The sequence below is a fragment of the Coenobita brevimanus genome, chromosome 86, assembly GCF_032717465.1.
Source record: "Coenobita brevimanus isolate Jiangsu-jjx chromosome 86, ASM3271746v2, whole genome shotgun sequence".
NCBI lineage: Eukaryota > Metazoa > Arthropoda > Malacostraca > Decapoda > Coenobitidae > Coenobita > Coenobita brevimanus.
The window spans coordinates 21,589,223-21,607,130 of record NC_137039.1 but is presented as its reverse complement, the minus strand read 5'-3'; the positions used below and the strand labels follow the sequence as shown (position 1 = coordinate 21,607,130).

Sequence of the window (17,908 nt, the reverse complement as noted above, 5' to 3'; positions counted from 1 at the left end):
TCAGAAGGCCTCAGGCTACCGTGACGTCATGCTCGGAGCTCAAACTTGTGGCTCAATTCTTACCCCCAAAAATGGGGTGATTCTTTTTGGGCCATAAGTATTGCGCGCCCGGCGGACATCGCTGAATACTTCTGACGAGCACTGTACTATGATTTCTGTGTTTTTTAATACCTTGTGGGGGGAGGTCCTAAGTCAATTTGCAGTACCTGTATCTGGGCTGTAGATGATCATATGGAAAGTTTTCATTTAAGAGACAATAACCTGAAATACGTGGAGTTTTATTACCTGGGGGATATGCTGAATGCAGGAGGAGAAGAGGCTGTTTCCATTTCTTGAATAAGAAGTAGATAGTAATGGTTTAGGGAACTGTTTCCTCTCCTGATTATGAAGGGACTCTCCTTTCATCAGATGTTATGTGGTATGGCAGTGAGACAGCTGGTGAGAGCAGAGGGTACATGCTTGCAAAAATTAAATTGTTGAGGTGGATGAGTAGGGTCTTACTGAGTGACAGAACTGAATGTAGTTGGCTTTGAGAGTTTTGGCTTAAGAAATATTAGAAAATTGATGCAGACTGGTAGGTTGAGATGGTTTGGACATGTTGAGAGGAGGTGGAGGGGGACTGGTTAGAGAGGGTTGCAGATGTGGCTGTGGAGAGAAGAATGACCAGAGGGATATGTGGAGTGAGGTCCTACATGGAGACCTCCACACTTGGGGACTGGTCATGGTAATGGCTGAAGACTGAGACAGGGAGAGCTGTCATCAGGTGGAAAAAACATGTGCTAGTATGGGCATTGATATCTAAACCCAAACCTTTTGTAAGAGATATTGTGTGCATGTGACTAACTTGTTAACCTTCTCAGGGGCTGAGGCATGAGTGATTCTTAAGGCACCTGACAGTATTGCTTGCCTCACCCAAAATACTGTCCATTTGTTACTCTATCCTCACCCCTTCATCTTTCTGATTTGTTTTTGCTCACTCTCCTCTGCACAAATTACAAGTGTGTGCTACACTGCCAGTTGCAAGAAGACATACATTAAAAATTAAAGGTCCTAAATTCATATTGATTGTATAAGTAAATGATTGTATAATGAATGACTGTATAAGGAGAGTGTACTTTATATGAAAACTCAAAAGGAGAAAACATTTCATTTGTTGAAAATGCATGTGAAATCTCTGAGAGGGTTATGACAAGTGAACTTCATGTGTTTTCCTTCCCATCCATATCATTCACTTATCCTTGTGTAGTAAATCTTATTACTGTGCTTTGTATTCTAGCGAGACTTCTTCACCAAAACGTGGGGTGAGACTTTCGTGGAGGTTCGTGATATTCCGCCCCACGTAGCCCTGCCCCAGGTGACCATGCGGCATGTTGAGGCACACGTGAGACGGTTGCGTAAAAGACAGCGGCTCCTTTCCCGCCTTGCCTCAGCACAAGCAGGGAAGGCACAGGAGGCAGCTGAGGAATCTTCATTGGAGCCTAGTCCAAGAGGTATTTTTCCCTTGTCACATACAGATGCAGTTAGTAGTTCTGTTATGCTGTCTTAAACTGTGTCAGAGCCCAGCTACTTCAGTCTGGCTGAGATATGTCAGATGCTGGGTGAGTTACCTATTGGATGGTTGTAGGAGTGGTAAGGAATGTGTGGCTCAGATAATGTATATGCAGTGAGACAACTACTCTGGTCAAAGCATATGAGAAAGAATCTAAGGTGTTTATGACATTTATGGATTTGGATTATAATAAATTGAATTGGGAAGGAGTATGGAAGGCTTTATGTACATAAGGTTTAGATGGAAAGCTGCTGAATAATGTAGAGATTTTATGTTATTAGGAAGCCTGTGTAAGAGTAATTAGTACCATATATACCGTACTGTATGTGCATTCGTGTGTGTAAAGGAAAATGCATCAAAAAATTAATACAGATGGTTAGGCCCTTGAAGTAGAGCCAGGGTGCTGTGGCTTGCATGGTGAATGAATGAGCTTTTGGTTTATTTCACTGGGCATATTGTTGCTAGTTTTTACGGTAATGTGGTTGTAGTTGATCCACATTCTGGACTCTACCTCACCCCATCCTAAGGTGGGAGAAGAGGTCACGATGGTGATGATGATGGTAATGGTAATAATGAAATATACTTTGTTGTGAATTTTACTAGTGCTTAAATTTATTACATTTTTTTTCCATTGTCATATAAAGTGCCTCATAATTGAACACTGTCTCCATTCATTTATAAAGGCTCTGATTTGCTTCTGTGTGTCATCCATGGTAGCCTAAAAGTGGCTGTCCTTGCTGCTTGATTTGTAGCAGCCTTTCTGTTCAGTTCCTTTAACCTGAGGTCACACTGTATGACCTCATCCCAAGTCTTTTTCTGTGTGCCTTTCACTGTTCTGCCCTTAGCATGTACAGCTCTCACCCTCCAGACACATTTGTCATCCTCTGTCTTCTCCAAATGCCCAAACCATCTCACTTTACCCTTTCTCATTACATAAATACACTAAATCCCCATCCTTTCTCTCAACTCCACATTTTCAGTCCTAACTCATCTGGCTTGTTATTAAGGGACAGGCTACATATCCATCTTATTCTCATCTCTTCCGTTTAGCTTATGTTTATCCCCAACCTTCACTGCTCAGGTCTTACTGTTGTATTGCATTACATTACAGTTGTAATACATGTTACATATAAGGACCCCTTAGCATGGAGGGAGAGAACTCTCAGTGTCAGCAGGGGAAACAGTTCCTGAACTTTTTCCAACTATTCCATACACTTGCTACCATGCAAGCTTTAGCCCCAGCCGCAGCACATATCATGTCTCCCAAATAAAAAAGAACTCCTCCACAGACTCAAGACACTCTCCAGGAAGGTCAGTTCTTTCTCATGTCTCTGGTTCAGTACTCACTCCTTTACATACCACACACACACAATCATCATTACTTTGCAACCTGCATATAATGCTCAATACTTGGGAAAAAAAAAGTACTTAAATATTATTCGACAGAAGTGTGTAGAAGTGACTGGCAAGAAATGTAAAAGTGTGAAGGATGTAAATGTTTGATTGTTAACCCATGGGGACGAAGTAAGGATCAGATGGAAAGAATATTTTGAAAGTCTGATGAATGGGAATGGTGAGAGCAGAATGTTTATAAACATGATTGGTTTTGGGAGTGTACGGAGAAGGAATGCAGTGCCAGGAAAAGTGACACTCGCAGAGGCGAAGAACACTGTGAAACGGCTAAAAAATGGGAAAGCAGCTGGGGTTGATGAGGTGTATGCAAAGATGATTAAGTGTAGTGTAGAGAGTGGAATGAAGTGCTTGTTGGAGATATGTAAGAAGGCATGGATGAGTGAAACTGTGCCAGTAGAGTGGAAAAAGATTGTGATTGTATCCCTGTACAAGAGTAAAGGTAAGCAAAGTGAGTGCAAGAATTACTGTGGCAAAAGTCTGTTGAGTGTTATAGGAAAGGTATATGGAAGAATTATTATAAAGAAAGTGAGAGAGATGTCAGAAGGCCTAGTGAGTTATGAACAGGGTGACTTTAGGAGTGGCAGTGGATGTGTGGATCAAATATTTGCAATGAGACATACAGTGGAGAAGGCTTGTGAGAAAGACAATAATGTGTTTATGGCATTCATGGATCTGGAAAAAACATATGGCAAAGCAGATAGAGAAGGATTGTGGAAGGTTTTGGACATGTACAGTGTAGATGGTAAGCTGGTAGATGCAGCTAAGAGTTTTTATGATGGTAGTAAGGCATGTGTAAAGGTAAATGGGCGTCTGAGTGAACGATCAGTGTGGGTGTGTGACAGGGTTGTGTGATGTCCCCATGGTTGTTGAATATATACATGGATGGGGTGATGCAAGAAGTAAAGACATGAGTAATGGAGAGAGGGATGGTGATGGTAATGATTGGTGATGGATGACAATCTCAAATTTGATGTATGCTGATGATACAGTGCTACTTGCAAATACTGGACAAGAGCATGATAGACTAGTGCAGAGTTTTGTGGATGTCTGTGAGTGTCACGCCTTGAGAGTAAATGTAGAAAAGAGTAAAGTGATGGCTATTGAGAGAGAAGGTGACTCCCAGTGTGATGTTACAGTGAATGGAGAGAGACAAGAATTAGTGAGAGAGTTCAATTCCCTGGGCACATTGAGAGAAAAGAGAGAAAAATGTGCAAAAGAAGTGTAAAGTAGAGTGACCCAAGAAAGGAAAGTAGGTGGTGCTATGAAGACCATGATGAGAAACAGAGGCTTGAGTGTTGCTGCTGTGCAAGGCTTAATTGAAAGAAAGTTAGCGTCAGCTTTAGCATACGGATGTGAGACCATGGTGTGGCATGAAAATGAAAAGTCAGGAGTAAGAGCAGTGGAGATGGGACTGCTAAGGAAAGTTTGTGGAGTGCAGAGAGTGGATAGGGTATAGAATAATGTGATTCGTGCAGAGTGAGGAAGTCTGTGGACCCCAGAATCAAAGAGGAGTGTACTGAGATGGTATGATCATGTGGAGAGAATGGATGACAATAGAGTGATGAAAGGGTATATCTGAGTGAATTTGAAGGAGGAAGGAGGTGAAGTAGGCCAAGAAGAAGGTGGCAGGATATGGTGGATGAGTGTTTGAGGAAGAGGGATATGGAAGTTGGTTAGGCCAAGGGACTGACAAAAGATCGAGCTGGCTGGATGAATTTTGTGTGAAGAAGTACATGACCAGGGGTTTGACATCCCTTTTTAATGTGACAACATTCAGATTGGCTCTATCAGATAAGTATACGTGAAGCTACAGAACGTGGTGAAATATTTTGCCCTGTCAGATGGAGTCAGGATTCTGTGGGTTTGAACAGTGAGTGGAAGTGTGGCCCACTGAGTTGGGCAAACTTGTCCGCCCATGCGTGGGAAAGGAGGTCCAGATAATGATGATGGTGATGATAGGAAGTACATAGTACATGAAATGCGAAACACAGGAAAATACTACACCCACCAGTACATGAAATGCGAAACACAGTAAAATACTACACCCACCAGTGCCTTTCGATGACGTACATAGTGATATCACAGACACTGCGAAATGATGTATGGCAATTATGAGACCTACAAGGACTGACACTGATGGAGGGAGAGACACAGCACTAGGTGTGCTCTCACACTCGTATACCTTCATGGGAACAGTCCACGGCTTTATGGTACGAGCAGTTGGATATTAGTAGAAGTCTCTCCTCTGCATAAATAAGGGGCGGCCATAGTCAAGATGCCTTCATGCCGCCCCGTCTCCTGCCATCTCAGTTCCCTCCAAGTTAATTGTTTATAAATACAATGAGAAGGTTTCTAACTCCTAACCAGTGCAGTTACCTTGTACTTGCTGGGAATTCATGAGGTGTTTCTTTCTTCTCTTTCCCCAGGGAAATATATGTACCGGGTATATATTTAATACTTTCATCTCCTTCAGTAAGTGAACAACTTGGGAAGGAGGGTGTGCCAGCTATCTTCCTCTCCAGCTCCTTCAACCTGGAGGACCCCGAAACCTTCTACTCCGTTTTCTCTCACATAACCAATTCTGGGGTCTCTCTTAAGAACTCCAAAGTCATCCAGGAAAAGGTGAGACTCATATTTTGTTGCAGAATTCAGTCATATTTGATTATCATATGCATAATATTTAGGGCAAAAAAATAACTTTTAGTTTTGCTGCAAGTTATTCCCCTATCCCACAGCTGTTTCACTACTTGGAGACAGTGGAAATGGACATGAGCCGCCAGATAGCAAGGAAGTCATCTGCTTTCTTTGAAACAATGACGTATCTCAACGCTCAAATGGAACAGCTCAAGTTAAGCCATGCTGCAGTCTCTACCCTCAGGTATCACATTGGCTACTGATTCCGATATCATTGTGGACTGTAGAATATTGTCAGGAGCTGCTCATTATAGTGATGGTATTGATTTAAGAGTTGATTTAGTTAATTTTGTTCTGTTGTTGTTAACTCTTTCACTGTGGTGATGCCATTACAATCTGCCTATCTCCAAATGAATTAGATTAAAAAAGCCTCTGATTGGATTAATTAAAAGCAACCTCCATCACCCTTTTTAGTTTAATTAATTATCAGTTTGATTTTTGCCATCACTGAATTGTTCAGTTTAGCTCCAGAAGAACGTCTCATAGTGATGGGGTTAATGAGGTACCACTTGTGTGTGTGTGTGTGTGTGTGTGTGTGTGTGTGTTTGTGTGTGTGTGTGTGTGTGTGTATATATATATATATATATATATATATATATATATATATATATATATATATGTATATATGTATGTATGTATGTGTGTATATATACCTAAAAATTTCTTTGGGTCAAAATTATGCATTCCTTATATTTGCAACCTGTGAACTGTGGGCCAGAAGCATGTTTCTCTATTTTTTTGTGCTGTAAGTAGGGCTCTTTATGTAACATCATGACAGCAGATTAAATGAGGAAATCAGAGAACCTTACTCTTAGTCTACACTTGTTACTTTTAATGGGAAGCAAGGCCATGATGATTATATAGTAATGATATTCTGTAGTTGTAGTACCTGTCTGTCTAAGGCCGCCTTCCATAATCCTGGAAGGGGTGGCCACAAACAAATTGCCTCCATGTCACATTGTCCTTTGCCATCAGGCTGCCCTGTCTCCAGCTCACACCCCCTCATTCATATAAATATCCACCCCATCCATTCCTCCTCATCTTCAGCCTGTCCATTCTTCTCGTCCCTTCCACCTTATTCAAACACACTCATACCTAGTTAATGTTTCATTCTCCATTCTCACAGCAACAGCCTTATGATCAAACTATCTCAGTATACTTCTAATGCTTTCCAGCACACCCACATCAACACCACAATGATCCTTCATCTCCTCACTTGTCTGGCTCTCTCCACATAACACATTCCTTTCAAGTATTTCATTTCCAGTGTTCTCACTCTTGACTTATGTTCTTCCAGTAGAGTCCAATCTTCACTTCCATATGGTATAGTGGGGATCACAGTACTGTCATGCTATGGCTTCCCAGTTTCGTACCACTGCATTCAGTTAATCTGCAGCCCTTCTTCCCTGTTAGTCCCTGCAGCTCATGTTCTAAACTTATCCTCTTGCAACACTGCTTATATATTTGAAGGCACTCATGTTCTGCTTTTCCTGACCATTCAGCATCACTGTGCTCTGTAACTTCATTGCCCTCGAGAGCCATAACTTTAGTCTTTGTCACATTCACTTTCATATTTTGTGTCTTACACACAATTCCAAACTCATTCACTAGGCCTTGCAGTTGCCACTCATCTCCATTTACCAGTAGCAGTACAGTATCATCAGCAGACAACAGTACAGGCAGTTGCCAGCTTTACCTATCTTCACCAAGGATACTTTTACATTCACCACCAAACCTTGTATTTCTTTTATAACACCACTCAGGCTGAACAACCATGTAGACATGGGACATCCCTGTTTTAGTCCAACATTTAAATAAAAGAACCCCCTTGGTTTATTTTTCATGTGCTCATTTGCCATTACACAGATTCATCATACATATTTTTGACAGAATTCATCAGTTTTCCATCTACCCCATATTATTTCAGCACCTTCCACATTCCTTTCTCTACCTGCTTGGTCATGCTTTTTCCAGAGCGATGAAGGCAACATACAGTTTCTTTCCCTTCTCTACTTACATTTTCATTGTGCATCTTGAAATGAATATTTGGTCGATAAACCCCCACCTCTTCGTAGAATCCTCTTGTTCCTCTCCAGCTAAGACAGCCATCTTCTCTCTAACTCTGTCAACAAGTATCCTGCCTTATATCTTTCCTATTACACTGAGAAGATGAATATCCCTATGACTCTCTCATACTTCTCTTTCACCTTTCCATTGGTAGAGGGGAACAGTTATACCTGACCTATAATCCTCTGGAACTCTTCCTTCTACCCAGGCCAGTCTGCACATCTTCCATTCTCATTCAGACACTGTCGTTTCCCCATACTTCAGCATTTCACCCATTTCTCTATGAATTCCAGGTACTTTCCCCATTTGACTTGCTTTAGTGTCTCACATACTGTACACTGCCATCCTGTTCATCTCTTTTTCCCTTCTTGCATAACTGGAATCATAGGTCTTGTTGTCATTTGTAAACCATCATCATCATCATTGACATCATTTTCATCATCATCGTTATCGTCACCATCATCGTCACTATCATTATCACCACCACCACCACCACCACCACCACCACCACCAGTGCACTCATGCACAGAGCTTCTGTTATTTGTTTTTCTGCTTAAATATCCATCATTACTGTAGTTCATTAATTTTTATTTATTTTTTATTTATTTATTTATTTATTTTTCAGAAAAGGTATATCAACACTACGTGAAGAAGCTGTTCTGGAACCTGTCAAGATCTTAGCTCTGCCCAGACGAAGAGAAAACATTACTGCAACGTGTAAAAAGGTATTGATTGGCTAAAGTGGTATGTAGTAGACTGTAACATCGAATCAAGAATGTAATACAATGGTGCTTGATGACCTCGAGATTTTTTTATTCACGGTCATAAATGTGGGTTGTAGTTGTGTTTGTGTTGTTATTATCTGTCAGCCCCAGTCTCTCTTGCTGAGCAGACCCATCAACCACAGTATACAAACAATATATATGTTCAGTGATAAATTATGCAAGCCCTGCTTGGGCTTCTAACCTCACACACTACGACACCCTACGGACCATACAGAACAAGGCCCTAAAAATAATCACAGGCTGCACAACTACTACATCCACAGACCACTTACATCAAGAAAGCAGAGTTCCCAGAGTCAAGGATCATCTAGACATGAGAGGCACCCAAATTCTCACTGCAGCCTCCACAAACCCACAACATCCACTACACTACATGGCAGCACATCCACACACACCATGGAACATCAAAACAACACCTAGCACACAATGTCATACACAAATACTGTCATCTCTCCCCCCTCACCCACCTCAGACCAGCTTCCAGAAGCATATCCATACTCAGATCACTCACCGCTCCATTCAGTCACTTAAAGAAAACACACAGCTGCATGCATGGCCTCCTGATATCCACCCTTCTGAATCCTATCTCCCTCTTGAGGACAGGGTCCACCTGGCCAGGCTGAGATGTGGGCATCATCCAGTCCTCTTGAGTTATTAGAAGAAGCTGGATGACTCTGTTGCTGACGCGTGTCCAGGATGTAACGCAGCACCCCATACTATTAAGCACATTATGGAAGACTGCATTGCACAGTCACCTGTGCCAACAACACAGCATACACTCCTTGAGAGCTCTGTGGGAAAGCCTGGTCTCGGTCGTGGCCTTCTTTAGGGACTAAGGGCTGTTCAACCAGACTTCCTGGGGAACAACAACTACTACTACTATTGCTGGCAAGCAGCCACCTGTGCAGGGCCATCCTGTGCAGTGAGCCATTGTTCTCTTTGTGGTTGACAGCATGTGGAGATTAGTGAGTTGATTTCTGAGTGGATGCTGCATTTGCATCTCCAACCAGTTAACAGAGGCACCATAACAGGTTCCATTTCACCTCATTATTTGGTTATATGATTACTACCTAGCACTGTAAATGGTTTCTTGAGTTACAGGAAACCATTAGGCATTTCACTCAGTGTAGAGCCACCTGAAGTGGAAAGAAGAATAATTAAAATGATAGGAAGGAACAGGAGATGTAGGAAGAGTTGAACTGACACAGAGAGCGAATGAAAAAGGGGAGGGAAGAAGGAGGCAGCACTGCATCAAGTGAGTGGGTGATGGTTGCTACTCCTACCACCAGTTGTGCTTGTGTACTGTGGAGTAATGCATTTTTTTTTTTTTTTTAATAGCTAGACTGTTGGGAACACTGCATCCCCAATTTTCAGTAAAAAAGTGGAGTAGCAGTTGTTATTTTTGTTTTTTTGGCCTTAGGCCATATGGCACCATGTGCCATACCTTTTTACATATCATCATTTGGGCATTAGTATTCCCTGTTAGCTGCTGGAGAGATGCCTTCATGTGGTAACATTGATATAACTAGGTGGCTCAACTGCCTATTTATACAAACATCCCTCAGCTATTTCCCTGTTGTCCAAAAGGATAATGGTGAACTGCAGGAGAACAGTTTCAGTCTGCAGTCTACTGGGTTCACATTTAAGATGGGCAGGGTGTTGCAACTACTACTACAATTCACATCCATCTATCCATCATCCAATCCTATGTTGCCCCAGGAGGAACATAGGAGCCTGGGGCAAGGCAAGTTGGTCCTGACATTTAAGATGATTGTGACCAGCCTCACTGATCTCTGACTCCTGAGTGACATTACATGAGCAGTAAACCCCAACCACCCCTTGGATATAAACCTACACAGGCTCAGTCTGATTGGAGCCCCTTAATTGCCCACTAAACCACCAGGTGCCATAATTTGGTTATATGGTTACCACCCAGAGTAGTAAATGGTTTCCTGGTGAACCGGAAACCATTTGGCTTGTCACACAGTGTATAGTCACCCATAGGCAGAAGAAAGAGGAAAGAATGCAGGAACGAAAGACAGAAGAGGGAGTGTAAAGTCACCTGTAGACAGAAGGAAGAGGAAAGAAGGAAGGAAAGAAAGAAGAGGAAGGAAGGGAGGAAAGGGCAGACAACCAAAGCACCACTACATCGAGTGAATGGATGGTGCCCCCACCTACCACCCAAAGGAAAAACGGCCACTCTTCATCAGATTATTTAATTTTCAACATCAGAGTCAGTCAACGAAACCTCGTTCTTTTTACTTTAGCTCTGTGTCGTTATAAGAAAGGGAGAAATTATAACATTTTTATTCACCGCTGTTAGGAAGAGAGGCTGTAGTATAGTCAAATAGAAGCAAAAACTGATGGTCGGAGTCTACCATCTCTGTATTGGGATGGATGCTGCCTCTGAATGATTTTGTTGAGATCTGGAGAGACCTTGTGATAAAGAGGTAGAAACATTTTCCTTAAACTCTTCACAGTTGGATGGATCTCAATAAGCTGAATAAAATCTGCTGGAGTTAGCTGTAGTAAAATAAACACATCATTGGATTCAAAGGGTTAACTGTACAGAAAGTCCTCTCTGTATGATGCCTTTTTTGACAAGGTTATGTTATTAAGTCATCAGTAGTTTACAGAATAATTCTGCATCACGGGTCCATTGCTTTTTGTAAAGTTGATTTGACATTTACCCTCAATTCACAGTGCTGCTTATATTGAACAAGTTGTAAAATTTTAGAACACATCATTGATATGTAATGAGGACCAATTGTATACTTTACCAACAGAAGGATTAGTGCACTCTTTGTGCAGAACAGTCTAACACCATAAATGATGGCTGTTGCATAATATCTAATGATTATAACCCACTTTGATATACTTGCTTTCATGAAAATAGCAAATACCATATGCCTGATGTTTTCAAGTCACTATTCTTATCATACTCATATTCCAGGGGTAAAACATTCATTCTCCTTGGATGTCATGAGGTGTACTGACCATTTAGGATATCATTGGCCATTTCTTTATTTACTGCATGTTTGAGTAGTTCTTACTTAAAGGCATTGCTGGTAAATGAATATTTATTCTTCACTTTAAGTTTTTCATGATTCATTATAAAATTGTTTTAAGGTCACAAATGAGCAAACAAGAACTTTATACAGTAGACTTGTACAGGTTTTTGTGAACATCTGTGAGCTTTGTGCTTTAAAAGTAAAAATAGATAAAGTAAAGTAACGGTTATTGTGTTGGGTAGTGTGATGAGTAAGGGTGGAAGTTTGGAGGATGAAGTATTTGAAAGGGTACAGCCTGAAGAAAGGTTGCTGGTTCATTGAAAGCAGTGATTAGAAATTTGGAAGCGAGCATGGAAGTAAAAAAGTCACTGCATGACAGTACAGTATTGTGACTCCTACTCTGATGTAGGGAAGCGAAGCTTGGACCTTGTTGGAAGGACGCAAGTCATGAGTGAGAACAATGGAAATGAGTCATTTGAGAGGACCATGTGGAGTTACGAGACAGACTGACAAAAGAGGAAATGAAAGAGCATTGTGGCGTGGATGTGGATGTGATAGAAAGCGTTAGGAGAAATACACTGAGTTGGTTTGGCTATGTGGAGAGGATAGATAGTGAGAGACTAACTAGGAGAGAGTATATGACTGAGGTGGAGTGGGGGAGGAGTCTGAGTATGAGATGGTGTAGAAAGGTATTCTAGAGAGGGTGGGTACAAGTTGAGGGGGAAGGCAGCGAAATGGCAGAGGACAGGGCAACATGGAACCAATATATTTGCCACCCCCTGTAAGATTAAGGCATCTGGCCATAAATAAACGGACAGAGACAGTTGGTGAGAGAGAGGGTGACTCCTGGTGAGATGTTTTGGTAAATGGAGAAAGAACAGACAGAGACAGTTGGTGAGAGAGAGGGTGACTCCTGGTGAGATGTTTTGGTAAATGGAGAAAGACTTAAACTGGTGAGAGTTTAAATAACTGAGTGTGGTGACAGGGAAGAGAGGTGCCATGAATATGCAACGGAAGTTGAGATATGAGTAGCACAGGGAAGAGAGGTGGTTGGTGCTGTGAAGGACTATATACGATATGAGGTTTGAGTGTGACAGCTACAAGAGGATTACAAAGCAGCACAGGGAAGAAAGATGGTTATTGCTATGAAGGACTTAACCCTTTAACCGCGGGTGTCATTCCAGAATGACGTTGCAAAAACTGGACCAAACCGCGGGTGTCATTCTCGAATGTTTGTGAATATTTTGAATACCCCGCGTTTTTTCCGTGCGCCAATTGTTTCAAGGGAGAGTAGCTATTAAGTTCTTTCACTCCAGCTGACCCCCACCTCCCTCTTCCCCCCCCTGGGGCCCCCACCTCCCACCCCCTGGGCCCCCCACCCCACCCCTGACCAAGCACGCATCAGTATCTGTCCAGCTGTGTGAGTGACAACACATGCTGATGTGGCAGTGAAGTGCAGGCAATTACAGTGCCTTTTACCTGTCTCAGTGGACACAGAGTGGGTGTTTATCGTATGTGCAGTGTTCATATATGTTTACAGTATTATTATCAGAATGTGATTGGCATTTGGTAATGGTGTGTGAGCGAAAAATAGTGATTACAACACCGCTGATGTGGCAGTGAAGTGCGGGCAATTACAGTGCCTTTTACCTGCCTCAGTGAACACAGAGTGGGTGTTTATCGTATGTGCAGTGTTCATATATGTTTATAGTATTATTATCAGAATGAGGTTGGCATTTGGTAATGGTGTGTTAGCGAAAAATAGTGATTACAACATCGCTGATGTAGCAGTGAAGTGCGGGTAATTACAGTGCCTTTTACCTGCCTCAGTGAACACAGAGTGGGTGTTTATCGTATGTGCAGTGTTCATATATGTTTATAGTATTATTATCAGAATGAGGTTGGCATTTGGTAATGGTGTATGAGCGAAGGTAATGGTGTGTGAGCGAAAAATAGTGATTTTACACCCCTCACTTCTAACGGCACTGCCCGTCCTGTGAAAGTCAACAAAGTCATGAAACCTACATCAATGGAAAGCTGAAGGTTAGTACTTTCTAATGGTACCTTATTTTTTTCTCTAGCTTTATTCTGTGCAGAGTTATTAAGGTTTAAAGGTTTGTTTACATTTGGCTGAAACCCCCGCGGGAGAGGACAGTCAGACCAAAACAATACCCGCGGTTAAAGGGTTAATACGATGCAGAGGATTGAGAGTGACAGCCACAAGAGGGTTACATGAAGGAGTTGTATTCCCCACATAAACATATGGATGTGAGACTTTGGTGTTGCATGAAAATAAAAGTAAAGTAGTAGAAATGGGATTGTTGAGGAGTGTCTGTGGAGTGCAGAGAGTGGATAGAATTAGAAATATTGTGATTAGTGAAAGATTTGCAGTAAGGAAGTTTACAAAGTGTGGAGTAGAAGAGGGCTTGCCAAAATGATGTGGTCTATGGAGAGAATGGGTGCAAGTAGTTTTGTGGAAAGGGTATGTGTGGATGAGTATGAAGTTGGCAAGAAGTGTGATTGGCCAAAGAGGTAGATTGATGTCAAAAGAATGTGTGTGAAAGCCAGGTATGGAAGTTGATGAGGCTGTTGAACTGACAAGGGACTGAGCTGGTTGCATGCATTTTGTATGGATGAATACTTGATAAATGGCATTCTTTTTTTTATTCATTTAATGATAATTGCTGGATTGGCAGTGTCTGATAGGCAATTATGAAATGCATATATTTGGAAAAATGTGCCTAGGAGGTAGAGTAAGGATTTTGGGAACTTGAATGATGAGTGAATGAGCATGTGAACAAGTGACTGAGCATGTGAACCTTTCATTGGGCATAGTGTTTATTAGTTCTCCCATTATGAAGTGCATATCGTTCGTTTTCGTTTTTATAGGCTCCAGCATGATTGCATGCATCGGCCTTGGTCACCTAATGGCAGCTCTCCCTGTAGCTTGATCTATGACAGCCTCCCTGGTTAGTTCCCTAACCCTGAGGTCACACCTAATGACCTTGTCCGACATCCTTCTCAGTCAACCCATTGCAGTACCACCCCCAGTATTAACACCTCTCACCTCCTGCACCCAATTATCACCTCCCACATTCTCCACAAGCCCAAAGCATCCCAATCTACCTCTCCCCACCACAACACCAACACACTCCACTCCCATCCCACCTCTCAACTCTTCCATCGTAAACTCAGCCCCCCCCGCGCACCTTGCATGCAGGAATGCACTGTACATCCATCCAATCATTGTCACCTCTGCATGCTTGAGCCTGCGAATATCCCCTTCCTCCACCGCACAGGTCTCACTACCATACAGCATCACACTCCCAACGCACGCTGCATACAAAGACCCCATAGCACATAGGGAGAGTCCTCTCAGTGTCAGGAGTGGCAACAGCTCCCTGAACTTCGTCCAGTCACTTCTCATCCTAGCCACAGAGCTAGCTCCAGCCCCACCTCCAGCACATAACATGACTCCCAAATATTAAAAGTCTTCCACACACTCAAGAGACTCACCAGCAAGTTTAATCCTTTCACGCCTGACAATCTCCACCTGCTCTCCTCAACATGCCGCACACATAAAATCAGCATTATCTTGCAGTCAGCCTCTAATACCACCACGTCTCTTGTGCACCAGTTTATCACAAACACTGCATAAGATGGAATTACTTCCCATGCCCTTGTGGTAAACTGCACATGGCCACTCTCTCTCTTCTTTGACTGTACCACCACCAACCCTAGATATCATCGTTTCATTTCGTTTAGTTTTTGAAGGCTCCAACATGCTTGCATGCATCAGCCTTGGTCACCTAATGGCAGCTTTCCATGCTGCATGATCTATGGCTGCCACCCTGTTCAGTCCCTTAACCCTGAGGTCACACTTAATGACCTCGTCCCACGTCTTTCTCGGTCTACCCCTCGCAACTCCACCCCAAGTATTAACACTTCTCATCTTCTGCACCCAGTTATCATCCCCCATCCTCTCCACATGCCCAAACCGCCTCATTCTGCCTCTCCTCATCACAACACCAATACACTCCAGGCCCATCCTACCTCTCAACTCTTCCATCGTAAACCCAGCCCCCCCAGGCCTTGCACGCAGGGACGCATTGCACATCCACCTAATCATTGTCATTTCTGTACATTTGAGCCTGCAAATATCCTCTTCCTTTACTGCCCTGGTCCCACTACCATATAGCATCACATTCTTAACATATGCTGCATACAAAGACCCCTTAGCATGTAAGGAGAGTCCTCTTGTTGTCAGGAGAGGCAACAGCTCCATGAACTTCTTCCAACCACTTCTCACCCAGCTCCACCTCCAGTACATAACATGTCTCCCAAATAACAAAACTCTTCCACACACTCAAGAGACTCGCCAGCAAGTTCAGTCCTTTCACGCCTGACAATCTTCACCTGTTCTCCCCGACATGCCGCACACATTAAATCAGCATTATCTTGCAGTCTACCTCTGATACCACTACATCTCTTGTGCACCCACTTATCACGAACACTGCACAAGATGGAATTACTTCCCACACCCTTGTGGCAAACTGCACATGGTCACTTTCCCTCGTCTTTGACAGTACCGCCTCCAACCCTAGATGTCATCACTTTTGTTTTATCTGCATTTACCCTTAAGCCCTTGTGCCCCATACCATCTCTCCACTTCCTAAATCTCTCCTCTGCCTCCCTTTCATTTTCTGCAGTCAACACCAAATCATCAGCATACAACAACTCCCACGGGAGTCCGTTTCTGAAGTCATGTGAAAGGGCTTCAAGTACTGTACCATGATAAACAACATGGGACTCAAAACTGACCCCTGATGCACACCAACATTCGTGGAAAACTTATCTCTCAAATATCCATTCACTCTTACCTGGGTGCAAGCACCCACATATATGGCCATAACCACCCTAACCAGCCACTCCTCCAACCCAAGCTTTCTCATTGCCCACTTCACCACCTCTCTAGGGACTCTGTCAACTGCCTTTTCCAAATCAGCAAAAACAAAATACAGATCCCTTTCCTTCCCAATATATTTTTCCTGATGCTGTCGAACAGTGAATATGGCATCAGTTGTTCCCCTGCCTGGCATAAACCCAAACTGCATCTCATCAATATTCACTCTTTCTCTAATCATACCTTCTCGAACTCTCTCCGTTACCTTCATTATCTGATCTAAGAGCTTTATGCCTCTGTAATTTCCTCTTCCAGGGCATCATCCTTCCCTTTGTACACATTTACAATTACACTCTTCAACCAGTCATTTTGGACAATCAGTCAATCAATCAATCTTGGACAACACACTCATATATAATCATATTTATCAGGTCAGTGACTAACCCAACCCCTATATCTCCTGAGGCCTTCACCATTTCGGCAGTCAACCTAGACACACCTGCTGCCTTCCCCACCTGCATCCTGCCTATTGCCTTACTCACAGTAGCAGCGTCAATCAAAGGCCAAGGGCCAAGCACTGGATCTGCTGGCTCCAAACTTTCCCTGTCCCAGTCAAACTCCTTATTCAACAACCAGCTGTAATGCTGTCTCCATGCATCTTTAATATCCCCACTGTTCACCATTACCCTTCCTTCATCATTCTTCACAAACTGCTCTCCTGTAAAATCCCGATTATCCCTCTTCATCTGACTTGCCACCTTGAATATCATATTTTTCTTTTCCGCATGATTTAGGTTATCAAGTAAAAGTCTTTGTGACTCAGACTTCACCCTGTATATCTCACTTCTGGCCCTACGCTTGGCAGCCAAGTATTCCTCCTTGTTACCACCCTTCTTCCAATCCCAGAAAAGCCTTCTTTTCTCCTTAACTGCAGCTTCTACACCTTCATCCCACCACCAAGTTACTTTATGTCTTGCTGGGCCTCTTGTCCAACCGCATTTTATATCAGTAACTCTCAAGAGATTGTTCTTGAGGGCTCCGTACTGTTCATTAACGCCTCTGTCTACGGCTCCCTGTTCAGCTACCACTCTCCTCATCCCGCTATAGAAGGCATCCCTTACTACTTGGTTTTTCAGCTTCCATATTTTCCTCCTAGGTACATAAGTCCTCTTTTTCATTACTCATTCTTTAAGCACCATATCACAAATCAATAGTTTGTGCTGCTGTACACAATCCTCGCTTCCTGTAACTTTAACATCCCTCACTAACCTCCTATCAGCCCTTCTGACCAGAAAATAATCTGACTGCTATTTCCCCCAGATGCGTACGTAATCAACCTACGCTCTCTTTTCCTGAAATGAATATTGCACACAATCATGTTCATTGCCTTCCCAAACTCGAGTATCCTTTGCCCTTCCGCATTTCTTATACGATATGCGCGTCCCTCATGTACTCCTTCATAAGCTTGAGCTGCTTCATCTACATG

At 42.7% G+C, this 17,908-nt stretch overlaps 1 protein-coding gene across 1 annotated transcript in view; it reads left to right on the top strand.

The window, feature by feature from the left end:
• Positions 1 to 17,908, top strand: part of scat (VPS54 subunit of GARP complex scat) — a 127,871-nt gene that overhangs the window by 20,248 nt on the left and 89,715 nt on the right. Inside the window, exons 5-8 of the mRNA XM_080280659.1 lie at positions 1,277 to 1,490; positions 5,436 to 5,584; positions 5,698 to 5,840; positions 8,349 to 8,448. Of these exons, the coding sequence (XP_080136785.1) occupies positions 1,277 to 1,490; positions 5,436 to 5,584; positions 5,698 to 5,840; positions 8,349 to 8,448 (606 nt within the window). The remainder of the gene's footprint in view (positions 1 to 1,276; positions 1,491 to 5,435; positions 5,585 to 5,697; positions 5,841 to 8,348; positions 8,449 to 17,908) is intronic.